The sequence below is a fragment of the Aotus nancymaae genome, unplaced genomic scaffold (assembly GCF_030222135.1).
Source record: "Aotus nancymaae isolate 86718 unplaced genomic scaffold, 86718_ANA_hifiasm-v0.15.2.pri h1tg000021l, whole genome shotgun sequence".
Taxonomy (NCBI): Eukaryota; Metazoa; Chordata; class Mammalia; order Primates; family Aotidae; genus Aotus; species Aotus nancymaae.
Window position 1 is genome coordinate 5,508,625 of NW_026988433.1, and position 15,485 is coordinate 5,524,109.

The following is a 15,485-nucleotide window of genomic DNA, read 5'->3' on the forward strand; positions in this document are numbered from 1 at the left end:
CAACTACCTTTAACTCAAAACAGTCAATATGCCAGGGTAATATATTTTTAACTTTTTCATTTGTTTAAAATCGCCTATACATAAGTAATTAGGCATTTTCAATGTGTGAAATGATTTAATTCACATTCTTTCCATGTCTCTTTAACATCAGGATATTTTTTCATTATCCTTGGGCTCATTGAAGTAACTTTTAAAAAGATATATCACTCCTCTTGGTAGTATGAGGAAAAGCTCCTTGGATAATTCTTTTCTGGAAATATTGTTCTGAGACACAGATACCCATCTTCATTACACCAAGCCATTTTTTTCCATTTATCTCACCTTAAATGCTTGCAAGTAAGAGGTCAAACCCCAAGAATAATGACAAAATCCATACCGAATGTCTCTGTCCTTCTTTGTCACAGAGAGGGTTATCTAAATGGTGGACACTTCTTAAAATGGCATTGACTGAGATCATTCCACAGTGATGCATCTTATCATAACTGTGATGAAAGAGGCTTTTTCAGGGGTGGTTTTGCAGGAACCTCACCTATTTGTTCATAAAAGATACTTTCACTGCCACCACTTACAATGGATACTAAACAAACACAAATACGCTTCCAGGTGGCTATGGAGAATCACAGATCTACTCAAACTCTGATTTCATTTCTGAGGCTATTCAGCTATAATGATATCCTGAGTTTTCTGGATACCACTCAAACAAGGTTTAGACATAGCCAGTGCTGAGAAGGTCCTGATTATTACTGGATTCTGTTCCAGCTTCAGTAAGACCGCCCACTAGTGGTGGCTGGACTCACATTGAAGAGACCGTGGCAACCGCATTAGCACAGACCAATTGATTGTGCCAAGCATTATGTTATTAGAAGGTACATCGGCTGCTTCCAGTTAAAAAAAAACTGGGGGCAGGATGTGCCATCCCTGAGGATTTTTGAAACATATCTCCATGTTTACGTTTTCCCTGATATGCTTACAGGATTACTGTAAGCCTTTTTTGTTTTGGTTTGCTTTTCTTCGAGATGGAGTCCTGTTCTCTTGCTCAGGCTGGAGGGCAGTGTCGCAATCTCAGCTCACTGCAATCTCCACCTCCCAGGTCCAAGTGATTCTCCTGCCTCAGCCTCCCAAGTAGCTGACATTACAGGCATGCACCACCATGCCTGGCTAATTTCTGTATTTTCAGTAGAGACACGGTTTCACCATGTTGCCCAGGCTGGTCATTAACTCCTGACCTCAAGTGATCCACCTGCCTTGGCCTCCTGAAGTGCTGGGATAATGGGTGTGAGCCTCAGCGCCCGGCTGCCCATTGCAGTTCTTAGATCCCCTAAGGACATGTATAGCTCTCTGATTTCCACAAATATGCAGAAGAAGCTTCATTTCAATTCCATCCATTACCGTCTTTCCATTCCTGTACCTAGCACCTACCTCCCTGACATCGATAAGGAAACTGAGGCACTGGATATTTTAATAAGTATATGCCTTGTTTGACTTATTGGTTCAGAATGAGAAATGCAAATATTTAGTTAGATAACATTTTGATGTAACGTTTTGGGCGTAAAAGTTTTGGCAGAAATGAGACAGCAACTACTTTGCATTTATTTTCCTCTCTCTACATTCTCAAAGCACCCGTCGCTTTTTTTTTTTTTTTTTTTTTTTTGAGACAGTCTCACTCATTTTCCCAGTTGGAGTGTACTGGCATGATCTCAGCTCACTTCAACCTCAGCCCCCGGTGTTCAAGCAATTCTCATGCCTCAGCCTCCCAAGTAGCTGGGATTACAGGTGCCCACCACCACACCAGACTGATTTTTGTATTTTTAGTAGAGACAGGGTTTTCCCATGTTGGCCAGGCTGGTCTCAAACTCCTGACCTCAGCACTTGTCATTTTTAATGGAATCCCTGAAACTGCAAGAAACGATCACTTCCAGGTTTATTTCCAAATTTTGTGGAGCTCTTGACACCTGTTCCTCAACAGAGACCTTCTGAAATCCTAACCAGCCAGATGGCGCTCCTGTATTAGTTCAGTAAGGGAGATTTACATAAAGAAATCCATCCCAGGCACCATGGGGAATGGGCCCAGGGACCAAGAATAATGATGAAGATTTTCCTTATGTTCAAATAAAAGTGATATTGCATTATCATCAACTAATGGGACCTGCTCTGGCATCATGTTGAAATGCTTTTAGAGGTAAAATTGAGTTTCACCTACATTAATTCCATGGGCCAAACAAAGCCAAAGGTTTTATAACCTATATGGGTATTTTGTAGGGCTTATCTGCCCTCAGGTGAGATATTAAAAGAACAGAGTTTGATTTTTTTTTTGTGAGTAGCTGCACTTAGAATCAGATGGACTTAAAAAATTATTCTGTCTTGTAGGTACAAGCAGTTTCTCAGCTAGAAACATGAGCAAAGCAGACATGTGAAATCTGAAATGATTTTCAGGTTCTTATTGATTCAAAGGCATGAGATATGGCTGGCAGCCGCTCCCTGGGCATGGATCTTGGAGATGTCTTAGGAGCCAGTCCTGCAACCTAAAGCAGCTTTATTTTCACTCTCTGCTCCAGGGAGAGCAGTCATGGATATTTTATATTCTTGTATGGTCATGTGTGATACTTAACCTAATTTCAAAACGCTAAGGTCAGTGGATCAAATACAAAGTTAAAAACTTGTTTCCCTATACAATGTGAAAGTGCTGGGAATAGGATATTTTCTCAAAATTCCTTCAGAAGGCCAACCTAGAATATGTCACTGTGCACAATTGCATGGACACATTAAACTATACTTTGAAAAGAATTCAATGTTTGTAATAGAAAGAAAATTCAATTCAAGTATACCAGAGGGCATTTTATATATTTCATCTTTTTGTAAATACTAAAAACCAAGCATTCATTTTAAGTAAAATAAGTTTTGGAGTAAATTTCAGTCACTCAGCTCAAAGAAAAAGAAATCAGAAGCTAAGAAATGTGGATAAAATTCAGATCGATTTTGAACTAGCCATTGTATAGACTCAGATATGCTCTAGTTGTATATATCAACTTTAAAAATGATGATGTTAAAATAAATAAATGCCTGAAGCAATGTTAAATAGAAGCTTAATAGTTGAAGACAGTAGAGTCTGTTTCTTATTTATCTGAGTTTTTTTCTGGCATGTATTACAGATAAAATATTTATTATTTATCAAATGAATGAATGAATGAATGATATCAAAATACATGCATAAATCAGATGAAATAAGGGCAAAGTTAGGACACAAATGAGAAGGAAACTTACGCTGGATCTAGGCTCTAATCCTGGTTCTGCAACTAAGTCATCACATGATGTTGGAGAATGCCACAGTCTGCGTGTCAGTTAAACCTTCTACAGAATAAGGGACCACCAGCCTGTGTGACCTGGGAGGTACTGAGCTTTCATTCATGTCCTGATGCTCCGGCGAGTGACTGGGGAATGGACACACACTTAAAATTCTGAGCTGATAATGACATTCAGAAAACTTTTTTTTTCTTTTTTCAGATGGAGTTTCACTCTTGATGCCCAGGCTGGAGTGCAATGGCACGATCTTGACTCACCGCAACCTCTGCCTCCCAGGTTCAAGCAATTCTCCTGCCTCAGCCTCCCAAGTAGCTGGGATTACAAGCATGTGCCACCACATCCAGCTAATTTTGTATTTTTAGTAGAGATGAGGTTTCTCCATGTTGGTCAGGCTGATCTCAAACTCCCGACTTCAGGTGATCCACCTGCCTCTGCCTCCCAAAAGTGCTGGGATTACAGGTGTGAGCCACTGCACCCAGTCAGAAAACTTTGTATATCTCCATTCCTCTGGCTTCACCAAGAGCTAGAAGGAAGAGAGATGAGACTGCTCAATTGGATTTTATGGTTCCCACTTCTCAGGGGACTAATTAAGAGAGCATGAATGAGCACCAATTGTGTACAATAGGAATATGGACATTGTTTCTGTATTTAAGGACAAAGAGGTTAGCAGATTCTGCTTGAGCAGGCTGTGTAAGTAAATGCGAATGATCCTGGTTCCATGAAGCTAAGACTATTAGTGAGAAAAGTGTGTCCTCTTCTGCATTTACCTGTTCATTCATACAGCTAGACTCTAGTTAACACCCCCGTCATCTGGCGTCGTGCTGGGCATTGGAGATAGATGAATCTGACGGACCTCACACACTAATGTTCTGAGGGAAGAAAGGAGAAAGTACACAGTAGTCTCTGGGACAAACAGCCGGAAGTATGGGAGAGTTGTGCATGAGCTGGGATAAAACTGTGCATACAGCTGGTGCCTAATTCAGCCTAGCAAAGTGAGGGTGGGAGGAGAGAACATGAAGACCACCATGGAAGATTCTTAGAGGATGTGGAGACCAAGCAGAGTCCTGAGCCAGGTTTAGCCTGATGAATAGCTTTAAAATGAGTTGTAGGCTGGCCTTGGTGGTTCACGCCTATAATCCCAGCACTTTGGGAAGTCCAGGCGGATGCATCACTTGAGTTTAAGACCAGCCTGGCCAATAGGGTAAAACCCGTTCTCTACTAAAAATACAAAAATTAGCCTGGCATGGTGGCAGGTGCCTATAATCCCTTCTACTAGGGAGGCTGAGGCAACAGAATCACTGGAACCGAGAAGGCAGAGGTTTCAGTGAGCTGAGATCATACCAAGGCACTCCAGCCTGGGCGACAGAATGAAACTCCATCTCAATGAAAATGAAAATGAAAACAAAATAGAATGAAATAAAATAAGTTGTAAGTAAAAAGATCACCACCTGACAAGAGGGGCACATATCCGTGCATTTAGGAGACTGAGTTAAGTCAGCATCTTTTCAGTGCTGAGAAGGCTGAGAATGATGAGATATGACCACACACATCAGGAGGGTGAGATAAAGGGGGTCCTGGAAGGCTTAGTTTTAGAGCTGTTGTTACAATTAAATTTTGTGGGTTTTTAAATTCAGCTTTATGGAGGTGTAACTGACAAACAAAAATTTTGTATTTTCAAGGTGCCTAATGTGACAATTTGGCACATGTATATTGAGAAATGATTATCATAATCAAGCTAATTAACATATGCATCATTTCACGTAGTTACACTGCCTGTGTGTGCCTGTGATGCACTGGACCAGGACGGGGAGCAGGCTCTTACAGAGCATCTGGCAGGGAGGGGAGAGCTGTGAGGCGCGGGTGGGGCTGAGCAGGGACCCTAAGTGGGCAAGGTGGGCCCCGACACTCACCGGGTGCCGGGAGAAGAGGCTGAGGAACATGGGGACCGTGAGGGGGCTATGGCACTTGGTCAGGAAGGAGCTCAGTGCTCACGAGTAGACGCGCATTGCGAGGTTCAAGTCCAGACAGCTGGCAGCCTAGGCCAGGTGAGAGAACTGGCTGAGGCCAGGAGAGGGCCTCTGGGATGGGAGCAGAGACTGGGCTAGCTTCGGACAGTGGAGGGTTGGGTCCTGGGGAAGTGTGAAGTGCGTGGGCTCCGCCTGGGCCAGGCCCTGCTCACCTACGGGCCCTTGGGCGCTGGGCTGGGGTCGGTGCCAGCCTCCAGCTCCTCCTGCGTCTCATGCACACGCCCCTCGGCAGTGCCACCCTTCAAGACCTGGAGCAGGTAGAGGGAAGCATTGAAGTGGTAGAGGGCGGTGGAGGAGTCAGGCTGGCGGCCAGCCTGCTCCACCAGCCGCGCCACCTGGCCATGCAGGGCCTCGACGCGGTCACCCAAGTCGTGGCAGTAGCGACGGCCACGGCACAGGTGGTGCCTGCGGGTGGTGAGGACAAGAGCTGGTCAGAACACTCTCGGTCCACCCCGCTCTGCCAAGCAGCGCCAAGCAAGTCCCACTTTACAGGTGAGGAAACAGACCTGGAAGACAGACGTGATCGAGGCCACCGAGGAAGGCAGGGCCGCCTGCAGTTTGCTTGGGAGCTATGTGGGCTCGGCGTGCTTGGGCGAGAGGGCACCCCAGGGGAGAACAGAACAGCTCCCCGAGGGGTTCTGCACCAGGGCCAACCACCCGCCTGGCGCACCTCTCCTGTCCATACTCATCCCTCATGGGACAGTGGCCTCCAGGCCTTTTGTAAAGCGAGGCGAGGGTTCTGTGCTCAGAACCCTATGTGGCCCTGCAGGGCCGGGACAGAGTGGGGACGAGGGGCAGGGTGCTCAATGAGCGACACTGTCCACGCATGCTGGCAGAACTGTCTGAGAAGGTGTGGCCTGAGGCTGAGTGGAGGATGACCGCCAGTCATGCCCCCCGCCCTGCAGACCATCCGCGCAGTGCCCAGGAGACCAGGCCTTCAACTACCCAGCACATGAGCCCTGAAGGCAGGTCTGCACCTGGCGCCTGCCTGGCTCTCCCCAGCCTGCCATCGCCTCCCTGCTGGGCCTGCCTCCTGCCCAGCCCTGCCCAAAGCTTTCTTCACGCTGCCAGCCATTTCCGAAAAGGGAAACCAGACCCACAGCCTTCCCCACGCCAATGCTCCTGCTGAAAATGCCTCTGTGGCCCCAGCCCCACGAGGGTCAGGGCCTGCGAGGGTACAGGGGCCTGTGGCCTCACGCCTCGTCTGACCTCCCAGCTGGAGGTCTGACCGCCTCCCATCGGGATGCTCTTTCCCCTTTCTGCACTCCCCAAGGCCTCCCAGCCTGACAAACTCCCATGCACCTCCAAGGACTGGGTGGGTGTCTCCTGCCACAGGTGCTGCCACTGTCTCCATCCACCCCTCACACAGCCCCACTGGAGACTGTCAAGGGTTAGGATGGACCCAAGCTCCAGGGCACTGCTCGCACGTGTCAGGAGAACACAGGGATGGACCAAGGACCGTGTTAGTCACTGAGTGACACGTGACCTAGGGCTGAGCGGTGAGCCTGCAGGCTAGGGCCCAGGCTGGAAGCTTGGCTCTCTCCTTCCTGTACAGAAGCAAGCCAGGAGTTCTGCCTGGGGGCTGGGGGCTGGGGACTGCTGGTCGCACTTGCCCACCCTGCCCCCGTGCTCACGTGAAGATGAGCGCCGTCTTGTGCAGGAGGTCATGCTCCTGCTTGGAGCTGCTGCTGCGCAGGCTGTGCTGGATGATGCTCCAGCAGCGGCTCCAGCAGCTCCAGGACCAGGACGTTCTCGGGCTGCTTGGTCACCAGCACCTCCACCAGGTCCAGCACCTGCGGCCAGGAGAGCTGGTCAGCAAGGCGGGGGCGGGGAATACGGGGGCGGTAATGGAGGCGGTGGGGGCGCCGGCCCCCAGGCTCACCGGAATCTGGAAGTCGCGCCGCAGCGCCTTCTCCTTCTGCAGCTTGCTCTTGTCGTCTCGCTGGGCCTGGATCCGCAGCTTTTGCTCAGCAAACGGGCTGGCGAGGCTCTGGTCCAGGGCCATCATGGCCTCGTCCCCCAGCTCCTCCTCGTCCTCGCTCTCCTCTCCACCCTGAGGGACAGTAGTCAGCCTGGCACACAACACGGGGACTCACGAGCCCTCCCCGGCCCCGCTCAGCCGTGCCTTCCCAGCCTGCAGCACACTCATCAGCTTCTCCCGGAAGCCCTGGTCCACGTCCCCGTTGCGCTCCTCCTCCTCGCTCTCCTCCCCCTCACTCTGGTCTTCGCTCTCCGAGCTTCTGTTCTCCTCGCCGTCCTTGCTCTTGTCCTGTGGGTGGGGGCAGGCTCGTCACACACCTCCCGATCTTCCCACTCCCGCCACCCCGCCTGGCCCGTGCTGGCAGCACGTCTGCAGCCTTCAGCCACCGCTTGTCAGACTCATCCGTCACCACCACATGGTCATCCTCATTCTCACTGGTCTCGGGGTTCAGCACCTGGGGAGGAGACCCAGCCACTGACCCATCTGCGGCCCCCACCCTCCTGACCAGGCCCCGCCCGGCCTTGGCCAAAGGTCCTCATTTCAGGAGGAAAACGGAGCCTAAGAGAGGTGGCCACACCCTGCAAGGCCAGGACAGGGCCTCGTTGAAACCCCTCCCACCAGGCGCAGGCTGGCAGGAGGGAGGCTGGGAGGCCGCAGGGCTGAAGCGCTCCCCCACTCGGTGCAGCTCGATGCGCAGTGAGCCCCAGCCCAAGGTGCATTCCTGGCAGGCGAAGGGGCCTGCCAGGCATGGGTGTGGGCGGCGTGCGAGGCCGCCTGTTGCTCTGGGCTCTGTGACCACCTGCTCTCATGCCTTCGTGTACAGGTGGGGGCACCGAGGCCTCCCAGCTGGACAGAGGTGGGACCTCAGGTGGGACAATTCCTACCCATTCCTGGCTAATGTCTAGGCTAGAAACATGGCTCAGCCCTCTCAAACTCTCTTTTACAATCACAATGATGATCTGTATTTCAATTATGAACATTTACATTGCATCTATTAGATACCACAGACGAGGCAAGCGATTGAGCTATTCTTATTTCATTTAAATTATAAAAGTACTCAGCAAGATACTTATTTGTAGATTTCAGTATTTAAGACTAGGGCAGCCTAACTCACTGTTACCCAAAACCTAGGTTATAATCACTGGTTTCATTTGAGGTAATTATTGGTCCATGATTATGTCATCGAATAACATTGAATCATACAGCGGTTCCCATTGCTTTTTCAATGCAGAGCATTAAAACAGTTTCATATTAGGAAGATTATTGTTAACATCAATTGAATATGTTATAATCCCTCTTTTATCAGGACTACAGCCTGTCTCACTTCAAGAGCCATTGACATGGATCGGTCTCAGGACGTGATTTAATAATGTCACCACGTTTTCCCTAGGTTGCTGTTCCTCTTAGCTTTGGTTTATGACAAGCAATTCTAATTTCCTATTTATAAAGTAATATAAAATATCTTGAAAACAAATCAATTCATGTGGATCCATTTAAAAATATTTCATGAATAGGACAGGTGTTTTATAAATATTGCAAAATTCATAAAGGTGGTTTAAGGAAGTGCAGGGATAAGGCCAAACTTATGAATATAACAGCTGGAGTTTGAGGAAAATGAGGGTAACCTGTTTCCTTCACTCCCTTTTACATTGCTTAGAGCAAGGAAAGATGTCCACCAAACTCAAGCTAAATGTTTCCTAATGGGCAGTGGTAATGGAGACCTTCGTAGTTCAGAGACCCCTTAGGAAGCTACAGAACATGTGACTGTAAGGAAGCACCAAAGATAGTTCACAGTGACTCTGTTATCCCTCCCCTTTCCCCTTTTTGAAAACTAAATTAGCTGCAAAGAGCAAGAGATCATTCTTTTTTATGGCTGCATAGTATTCCATAGTGTATAAGTACCACTTTTCTTTACTCGATCTACCATTGATGGGCACGTGGGTTGATTCCATGTCTCTGTCACTGTAAATAACACAGCAGTGAACATGGAATGCACGTGTCTTTTTGGAGAAATGACTTACTTTCTTTTGGGTACATATCCAGTAATGGGACTCCTCAATTGGAGGGTAGGTTTGTTTTAAGCTCTTTAAGAAATCTCCAGACTGCTTTTCACAGTGGCTGGATAGAGCTGGAAGCCATAATTCTAAGCAAATTGACCCAGGAACAGAAAACCAAAAACTGAGTGTTCAGTTATAGGTTCCTGAGTTAATTTGCATAGAAATTGAGCAGTCCCATTACTGGGTATATAACCTAAAGAAAGTAAGTCCATCCTCCAAAAAGACACATGCAGGTAGTGGGCATAAATATGTGAACAATAGACACATGCCTCCCCATGTTCACTGCTGTGTTTGTGTTATTCACAACGGCGGTGCCATGGAATCAACCCACGTGTCCATCAATGGTAGATTGAATAACATAAGGTGACCATATATTCCAGTTTATTTGGTACAGTTACATTTTAGGGGCCTGTTTTCCCAATGTGCTAATAAGAGTGATCCTTGTCTGGATCATAAATTACATGTTCCCTCGACTTATGTGCCAATTCAATTCAGGTTTTTTGTTTGTTTGTTTCAACTTTTATTTTAGATACAGGGGGAATACTATGCGATGCTGAGGTTTGGAGGATGGATCTCATCACGCAAGTAGTGATCGCTGTACCTGATAAGTAAGTATAACCCACTGCCCTCTCCCTCTACCCTCTAGCAGTCCACAGACTCACCTGGGAGGCAGAGGTTGCAGTGAGCCGAGATTGCGCCACTGCACTCCAGCCTGGGCAACAGAGTGAGACTCCATCTCAACAACAACAGCAAAACGAAGTTAGACTGGCTCATCATCCCCATAGAAAAGAAAGATATAATTGCTGGTTTTATTTGTATCACATAGATGCAGTGACCAGTCGTCAGGACAGAATTTCCTCATGCCTGTGGTCTTGACTGTGTGGGGTCTTGAACTGGCTCTGTAGGGACTAATTCTCTTTGTATGGAGATCTCTGTTTAATACTCAACCCTTTCCCCTAGTGCCCAGTATGTGCTTTGGGAGCTGGTTTCTATAATTGGGCCTTGGCTTAGAGCTCTGCACTGTCCACACAGAATCAATCAGACACTTCACAAATCTTGTTGAAATTCCCTTCAGAGGATGGCAGCTTCTGTTTGAAAAGGACCTGATAGAACTCCTCCTGTTCCTAATGTGCCCATGTCAAGCTGCTTTCACATTCCTCCATTTGCCCCAAACCAGGACAGACTCAGTTTCTTGCAAAACACAATTCTGCAATCTTGAACTCCACACCCCATCTGTCCCAATGGCACCTGCCGCTTCCTCTTCCTTTTTGAGTTACTCATTTTCACAATTCATCTTTCACAACACGGAGAAATATTTTAATCAAGATAATCAACATAACAGCCACAGGATGTTAGGGAAAAAAAAGTCTTCTTCCGAAATGAAATCCAGTCATCCCTCCTTTCTGAATACTTGCCTCCTGTTTTCCGTCAACAACAGATGTTTGAAGAGGTAAGTTGGTGGTAGGTGTTGCGTTCTGTGCTGGAGTTAAAATGATGTGATACCGTGAGGTCAGAGAATGAGGTTCCTTGTGCATACCATGTGTTTCAAGGGAATTGAGTAAAGGCAGAGGTGGCTCCCTGTGTGCCATTGGGGTGACCCTGTGGCATCTGGGAAAATAGCAGTCTGCTTACCAAGGCCCTGCTAGGCTGCTCATTTAAACCCTGTCCCAGTCCCTGGTGACTCAGCCAAGGGAGCCAAGGTGGAAACTGTTTTCAAAGCCTGTGGGTTTAGCGATGCTTTTAAGTTCCCTAAATCCTTAACGGCTGAAGAGTTTTCTGTGGCTCTGAAAATTCTTCAGTGCAAAGACAACCTCTGCTCCTCACTTGTTATCTACCAGGATGCAAGTGAACTTTTTTAGCCTCACTTCAATTAATTTAGCTCAGGGCTTTTATATTTTAATTGAATTGGCAGTTTTTATACATATTCATCAAACATTAATAAATTTCCAGGGTCATCAGGCGGTGTGTCAGGAAGGAAGAACAGGGAAGAACATGCTTCCTGGAGCATGCTCCCTGTCACGCATGCATAAGGGGCTCTAGGTCCTGGTACAGCAGTCCAGCGTTCATCTGTTTGTTCAGCAAGAATTTACTGAAAGCCAACAGGCATGAGGTGTGTGGATGGGATCTGTGATCTGTGGGTGCAGAGTGAGCAAGGCATCTCTACCTACTACAGCCATATCTTTCTGCAAATTTACCCACCTAACTGTGGTACACTTACACCGACACCTGCATCGTAGCTCCATCTCTCTATCAACATCTATGTATCTTATTAGGTTGGCACAAAATAATCGCAGATTTTGCCATTACTCTTAATTACTTTTCATGGCAGAAACTGTACAATTGCTTTTGCACCATCCTAATACATTTACACATACATACATACACACTGATCTATATATATATATGCACACACACATATTTGCATATATACAACTATGTATTTGCAAATATGTTTTTTAAATTTTAAATGTTTGTGGTGTGTAGTAGGTGTATATATTTATAGGGTACATGAGATGTTTTGACACAGACAAGCAATACATAATAATCACACCGTAGACAAAGGGGTATCCAACCCCTCAAGCATTTATCCTTTGTGTTACAAACAATCCAATTATACTCTTTTAGTTATTTTAAAAAATAATTTTAATAATTAAGTTATTATACAGCATAGTCACCCTGTTCTGCTATCAAATAGTAGGTTTTATTCATTCTTTCTATTTTGTACCCAGTGACCATCCTCACCTTCCTCCAAACCCCCCAATCCTTCTCCACCTCTGCTATCCATCCTTCTGTTCTCTATGTCTGTGAGTTTACTGTTTTTATATTTAGACCCAACAAGTTAATGAGTGCATACGATGTCTGTCTTTCTGCACCTGGCTTGTTTCACTTCATGTAGTGATCTTCAACTCCATCCATGTTGCTGCGAATGACAGCATCTCATTCTTTTTTATGACTAAGTGGTACTTCATGGTGTATTATATGCTCCACACTGTCTTTATCCATTCATCTGCTGATGGACACTTAGGGTGCTTCCAAATCTTAGCTTGTGAACAGTGCTGCCACAAACAGGGAGTGCAGATATCTCTTCAATATGCTGATCTCCTTTCTCTCAGGTATACATCCAGCAGTGGGATTGCTGGGTCACATGGTAGCTCTATTTGTAGTTTTTTGAGGAACCTCCGAACTGTTCTCCTAGTGCTTGTGCTAAGTTACATTTCCACCACCAGTGTAAGAGGCTTCCTTTTTCTCTATATCCTTGCCAGCATTTGTTATTGCCTGTCTTTTGGATATAAGCCATTTTAACAGTGGTGAGATGATATCTCACTGTTTTGATTTGCATTTCTCTATTTGCACATCTATTAAGTGTATGCATGAACATATATAGAAGATAGATACAGCTATAGGCATAAAATCATAGAGGCAGAACACAAAGCGTTGGGAAAAGAGAAGGGGTCAAAAAGTTCATAGCGCAGAATATTGACTAGATAGAATTAAAATTATTCATTCTTCGTATGTTTATCCACTATTTCTGTCAGGATAAGCCAAGTTTTGCTGTACAACAAATTTCCCACAAGTCTGACACGTTTACAGTAGGAAAGCTTAATTACCCCTCTTACTGCATGGCCACTGTGAATTACTGTGGCTTCACTTAGCATCTCTTTCTTTCTGGGACCCAGGATAACAGTGCCGTCACTACCTGGATCATTTCTGGGCATCATGCCGGATAAAAAAGAGGACATGGGAAAGCACAATTTGTTTCTAAAAGGTTCTGGTGGAAGTGACCGAAGTTACTGAGGTTCATGTTTCATATACAAGAGCTCGCACATGCTTGCGTTCAAGAGGCTGAGCATGTGTGATTGTCCCCTGGGGAAGAGCCGTGCATGAAAGGACACAGAATGTGGGTGAATTTAGGACGTACAGATCATCTGATTTTTTTTTCTTTTTTTTAGACAGAGTCTTGCCCTGTTGCTCAGGCTGGAGGGCAGTGGCACGATCTCAGCTCACTGCAGTCTCTGCCTCCTGGGCTCAAGTGATTCTTCTGCCTCAGTCTCCCAAGTAGCTGGGACTATAAGCACATGCCACCACACCTGGCTAATTTTTGTATTTTTAGTAGAGATGGGGTTTTGCCATATTGGCCAAGGTGGTATCAAACTCCTGACCTCAGGTGATCTGACTGCCTTGGCCTCCCAAAGCAATCTCTACCTCCTGGATTCAAGTGGTTCTTCCGCCCCAGTCTCCCAAGTAGCTGGGACTAGGGCACATGCCACCACACCTGGCTAATTTTTGTATTTTTAGTAGAGACAGGGTTTTGCGATATTGACCAGGCTGGTATCAAACTCCTGACCTCAGGGGATCTGACCACCTCGGCCTCCCAAAGTGCTGGGATTACAGATGTGAGCCAACACACTCAGCCAGATCATCTGATTTTAGATTCAGTTGATAGCTTTATTTTCTACCATGACTTCCTACCAAGAGGGGTTTCTTATTTCCCTTCGACTCTCCCATAGAACCAGCAGGCAGTCCAGTCCCTTGTGAGATCTTTGAATCGTCAGAGAGAAGAAAAAAAAGAATATCAGATGAGCTCTATGAGCTGCTGATTTCTGACTCTTGGCATGGAACAACAGAGAGTAGACGCTCCATCCCGCCTTGTTCTAGGCCTGTCTAGGGTGGCTGTGTTTAAGTAAGTACCAGCTTCTTCCTCAATCCCATATCACAGCCCGAGGAAAAGCCCAAACAGAATAAACATGGAAAAACGCTGCTTGGAAGGTACTGTGGGTTTGGAGAGTGTTAACCATCTCACTCTTAATCACCAAGGGAGGCTGGGTGTTTTTTTTGTTGAGGACTAAAATGGAAACGTAACCAAACAAAACAAAAATCCAAGCAGCCCTTCAGAGAGAAATCTGAGTTTAATTGATGTCACTTGTTTAAAAGGCGCAGTGAAGTGTAATAAGAAAGTAAGACTTTGGCTCAGGCTGGTTAAGATTTTCTCTGGATGAATAAGAACATTGTTTACCGATGAAGTGCAGCTACATAATTTGTTCCAACTGATGATAAACATTATACATAAAAGGCGCTGGCTTCCTTCTTCTGAATATCACGTGACTCCTTTAGACATATGAGAGAGAAGAACAAAGCAGTCATTTAAAGATTAGCCATGATAAATGGTGAAACAACGAATTCAGGGCAACGGAAGAAAGGCGGTCTGGATTATTGAACAGTTTATAGAAACAGTTGCATCTCCATTTTGAACGTATACACTGTTGTGTTAATGGAGGAGGCATGCTAGATGGATTGCTTTAATCAACATATTGAAAACTATTTGGTGACTACATGATACACTGCATAAGACCATGACAGCAAATTCTTCTGTACGTGTTAAGCACAGTCTCTGTAATAGTGGTCTTAACAATCATTGCGTGCGTTCTTCTATGAAAACACGAAGTATACTTTCACAGTGTACTGTATATTTGACAGTCTCATATACTGTCAGTTATTTTAGCATCTGTATCATTTGGGAAGTATGCACAGTCCAAATGTGTTCTCTGATTAACCAGTCAAGAGGTGAGAGAGAAGTCATTTAATAGGGTCAGCAAGAAGGGGAAAGGATGAGTGGAGAAAGGAAAATTAGGACACATAGTTGGCTCCAGAATGTGCAGCATATAGTTCATTGCCACAGTCCCCAAATGTTCAGCAAGGCTGATGAAAATTATGAAATGCTTTGTATGAGCTAGCAGTCACCATAGTAATGCTGTGTAACAAATGACTCCCAAATTGAGTTTTGCCTGTCTTGGCTGGGGTTAGCATAATGGTTTTTCTGATCTTGTCTGAGGCCCATTCATGTGTCTGGCAGGGATTTATTGAATGGTTGGCTGACATGGTAGGACCTCAGCTGGGAATTCCAGCTCTGCTGCCATGGTCTTGTATCCAGAGTTGCCTGGCCCAGGCCTAGTTTCATGCTGGAGGCTGAATACTGTGAGAGGGGAAGCAAAAACATTCAAGACCTCCTGACACCTGGGTGCATTAAGGGGGCATTGTCATGTCCACTTTATTCTGTAGAGCAAAGCAGGACACAAGGTCACACTACAGTCAAGGGATGTAAAAAGTTTAGAAATTAGATTC

At 46.0% G+C, this 15,485-nt stretch overlaps 1 protein-coding gene across 1 annotated transcript in view; it reads right to left on the bottom strand.

Moving 5' to 3' along the window:
* Window positions 1-7,361, bottom strand: part of LOC105713413 (myb-binding protein 1A-like) — a 34,304-nt gene extending 26,943 nt beyond the window's left edge. The window contains exons 1-2 of the mRNA XM_064379479.1: window positions 7,210-7,361; window positions 6,962-7,120 (exon numbers count right to left, since the gene is read on the bottom strand). Coding sequence (XP_064235549.1) covers window positions 6,992-7,120; window positions 7,210-7,335 — 255 coding nt within the window. The 5' untranslated portion in view covers window positions 7,336-7,361 and the 3' untranslated portion in view covers window positions 6,962-6,991. The remainder of the gene's footprint in view (window positions 1-6,961; window positions 7,121-7,209) is intronic.
* Window positions 7,362-15,485: the final 8,124 nt, after the last annotated feature.